Source organism: Carex rostrata, chromosome 25, assembly GCF_964058835.1.
Source record: "Carex rostrata chromosome 25, lpCarRost1.2, whole genome shotgun sequence".
NCBI lineage: Eukaryota > Viridiplantae > Streptophyta > Magnoliopsida > Poales > Cyperaceae > Carex > Carex rostrata.
In genome coordinates this window covers 2,878,454-2,882,138 of record NC_135942.1, presented here as the reverse complement: position 1 = coordinate 2,882,138, position 3,685 = coordinate 2,878,454, and the positions used below count along the sequence as shown (strand labels likewise).

Sequence of the window (3,685 nt, the reverse complement as noted above, 5' to 3'; positions counted from 1 at the left end):
AGTTTAATTTGGCATATCCTATTATACAAATTAATATACCAACAAAATTTGAATTGAATTTTTTTTTTTCATACCGTAAGAATTATTTTCCTATTTCATAATAAAAGGCCCACTAATGCGGCCCAAGAGTTTTCCTCGAACATGAGTTCGATTTAAAGTTTTAAACATCCTATAGAATATCCAATTACAACCTTTTTTGTTAGTGACATCGGATTACATCCTATGTTTACAAAGTCAAAACAGTCGATCCAAACCATTCAACTTGATGGATATGTTAAAATGTGCTTGCAGATCAAATTTTACATTTTTCTGAATTTTTTTACTATTTATTAAGACGGTACAAAAATTCAACGGTCTGAATATAGTAATTTTTTTAAATACTTAATAAATAGTAAAATAAATTCCAAAAAATATAAAATTTGATCTGCAAGCACATTTTAACATATCCATTATGTTGAACGGTTTGGATCAACTGCTTCGAATTTAAAAACTTTGAAAATGAAGATTGTAATTTGGTGTCACCAAAAAAAAGTGTAATTGAATCCCTCCTCATAGAACAATATATTTTTGAAGATGTCATCTAAAAATCAATTTTGCTTTGTATCAAATTGATTTTCAAACTTTAACAAAATAAGTCCAAGTTGGTCTTTAAGAAGTCGAGGTAATTTTTAAGAATTCAATTTTCCCAGAAAATGAAATTTCACCAACTCTCAAGAATTCAATTTTCTTACAAAAAGAAAGGAAAGCTGTAAATCAAGGTAACTCTTTAACTCTTGCTACACGAAGAGAGCTCATCAATCTTCTCTTTACAATAACAAAAGCATTTATATATCATATTTTTATACCCTAATCTCCACTCAATAGCTAATCTCCATCTCTCGACTGATTTCCTAACTCTAATCGGCATCTCATCAAGGACCAAATTTTTACTATCTTCAAATTTTAAATTATGTTCTTCAAAAAAATTCTTCAACTCCTGCAAAACAGGCCCAAAGTCTGAAAAATCCATCCAAGCAGTACCTTTCTGAAACTTATCTATACCAGTAACCAAAATCTTATCCTCTTTAATTGTAGTAGGAAAATCCCATAATGTTTCATAGCACCTCTTAGCCAACCAATTTAGAACTTGCAACTCGTTTTGCACTGAAATCTGGGAACCAGTTATAACCAACTGCATGCAACTCTTTCTACAGCTGACAGGTGTGGCCCACAAGCGCAGTGCACACATAAGCACAAAGGAAGGGGTCCCATCTGGTTGAATGTACAAGGATTCATTCGTCCATGATGTAATTTTGTACATATCAGGGTCTAACTTGATAAACGCCTTGTCATTCGGGTTCTGGGGTAGGAGAAACCCATAATGCTCTAAGAGCTCTAGATTTGTGTAGGTCCCATAGCTTAGGAGAACCTGAAATTAAATTAATACTAAATTTTTTAAATCCAATATAGTACTTCATCTATACCAGAAATTATATGCAACCAAGAATTATGTAATGCATTATGAAATTACCCAAGCTAAATTTATTAATTTATAGTTATTACTTTTTGTATGCAAAGACAAAAGCTTCTCTGTGTCTTGCATTCTAGTGAATTCTAACCACTGAATCGAATGTTTACTTTAAGGAGAAGGAATTTATCAGGAAGATAAAACAATAGAAAATTTCAACCTGGTCGCCTTGTTTATATCTCCTTCTTGCATATAAGCAGTAAGAACTGCTGCTCTCTTCATATCCACCATCAGTCAAACTTTCAGTAGAAGTATTAACAGCCTCGATTGTACTTTTCAAGCTGCATGATTTTAATGCAACTTCAATTTCATCATTTTCATACAAAACCGAATCGTCAGGTGCATCATAGTTGAATAAATCACCAACTGGACAGAGACAGCCGGCCTCATCCCATGGTATATGTAATGTGCGAGAAGAAACCTACACCATATAAAGGATGTCAGAGATTCAAACTATCATCAACATGCCAAAAATTGATATGCCAAATGACAGCATTCAGTTGTGAATTTGAACAACAGTAAGCAGTAAGCTACACCGATGACATGTCAAAAGTTTCACAGTACAAGAAACTACAGAGAAAAAAGAGCATCAAGGAATTCAAGAGCTAAAAAATAATATTTCAATAACTATTAATAACAACAACATCACGTAAAACTCCATTGTTACTCAAAATGCAGGGATAAAAAATAATGTAGACAACAACTCACAGTTTGAGATGCCCAAAGCCATGATTTGAATTTCAAAAGTTGGGGTTTAATATCCAATTCTTTCAAAAGGGATAGAGATCCATTCCAGTCTGATTTTGACTTTTCAGCTGCTTTCTCTGCAACCCAAATCGCATCGTCTACCTAAAAAATTAAGAGAGATATTCCATATATATCATGCAAAGAGACAGAACTTAGAGCAAACAAAGAAAGGGGGGAAATTTATACCTGCAATGATTTGATCTCAGTTACTGTAAAATTTGATAGAGTGGTATAATCTCGAGGCAATTGGGACAGATAAGGGTACCACTTGGAGCTCCTTCCCTTATCCACTTCCACCAACAAGCATACAATAAGTCTCTGCACAATTTTAAACAAAATAAAAATTAGAAACCAAACATTACTCTCTTTTATAAAATTAAACTAAGAACAATCACCAGTTACTCAGTTAGAACTCAGCACTGGCACGAAACGAAGCTGTCAAGTACGAATTGTGGTTTCAAGGAAGGATCAAAGCTCAATGGAGGATTGAAAAGCAAATACCAACCTGAACTGGAGAGAGATGCTTGTGTCTCTCCATTAGAGATGAAGTCTTTGGATCCAAAAGGACACTTTCTGTTGTAAGAAGAGCTACTTTAGGCACACTTAAAACCATCTCTCCTCTCCTGAGTTCCCTGGCTGCACCTAAACCTCTCCTATTTACAAATAACATGAGGAAAAGAAAACCACTTTTAACCTCCAACAAGGTGAAAAGAAAAACAAGCATAAAGTAAAAGTCCAAGGGTATAAACGGAAGAAGTACCCGCCGGCGCCCGGGAAATCGGAAACATACAAAGAGTGACCAAGACAACTGGACAGGAGAGACTTAGGAGAGTGGGAATCGGAGATGCCAATCACCGCCGCCCAACTGAGAAGTGCTTTTACTCCAGCCATTGTTTTCTCTTCTTCTCCGGCCATGGAGATCCAACGGTTGCGATCCTCTAAACAGTTGCTCGTATCTTACCTGAGACCATGGAAAAATACGGGTAGCCGGCCCAAAATCAATTGGATAGTATATGAAGTACGTTTTGAGATTCGTGCCAGATTAAAACGGACGACTCAGATCTCATTATACACGGTCAGGGTATTACACCGGCTCTAATAATGAATCCACAATTACACATTCTCCGATCCATATCCTGCAAAAGTTGAAAACACTTCCTGTCCGAGTCGAAAGTGGGTCTACCAGCAGGTCCAGCACAAAGAACGAGCCCCCTAACTTACATGTGGGGCCCACTCTACAGAGACTAACAGCAGAGAGGATCTGTAACTAATTACTCCCGACTCGTCGAGATCAGGGGATATCTACATCCCTAAAACTATTAGAGTTTCTAATTTAATGTAATAGTTTTTAATTCAGTTTCAGATATGTGAGAGAGTTTATATTTTATAAACTCTGCAGTAAAGTTTCTTATTAAGAAACTGTTTATAAAC

General features: G+C 35.6%; 1 protein-coding gene across 1 annotated transcript; it reads right to left on the bottom strand.

Annotated features, from left to right (window-relative positions):
• Positions 1-662: 662 nt before the first annotated feature.
• SDG40 (SET domain group 40) lies at positions 663-3,224 on the bottom strand. Its single transcript, XM_078292320.1, has 6 exons — positions 3,015-3,224; positions 2,760-2,907; positions 2,441-2,572; positions 2,216-2,356; positions 1,668-1,928; positions 663-1,408 (listed from the first exon to the last, which is right to left on the bottom strand). The coding sequence occupies exons 1-6, from the start codon at positions 3,167-3,169 to the stop codon at positions 767-769; spliced, it is 1,479 nt and encodes a 492-aa protein (XP_078148446.1). The 5' UTR covers positions 3,170-3,224; the 3' UTR covers positions 663-766.
• Positions 3,225-3,685: the final 461 nt, after the last annotated feature.

Coding starts and splice junctions, on each gene's coding strand:
- SDG40 (XM_078292320.1), bottom strand. CDS start 3,169: ATGGCCGGAGAAGAAGAGAAAACAATGGCTGGAGTAAAAGCACTTCTC. Junction 2,908..3,014: donor GATTTCCCGGGCGCCGGCGG/GTACTTCTTCCG, acceptor ATTTGTAAATAG/GAGAGGTTTAGGTGCAGCCA. Junction 2,573..2,759: donor AGCATCTCTCTCCAGTTCAG/GTTGGTATTTGC, acceptor AAAATTGTGCAG/AGACTTATTGTATGCTTGTT.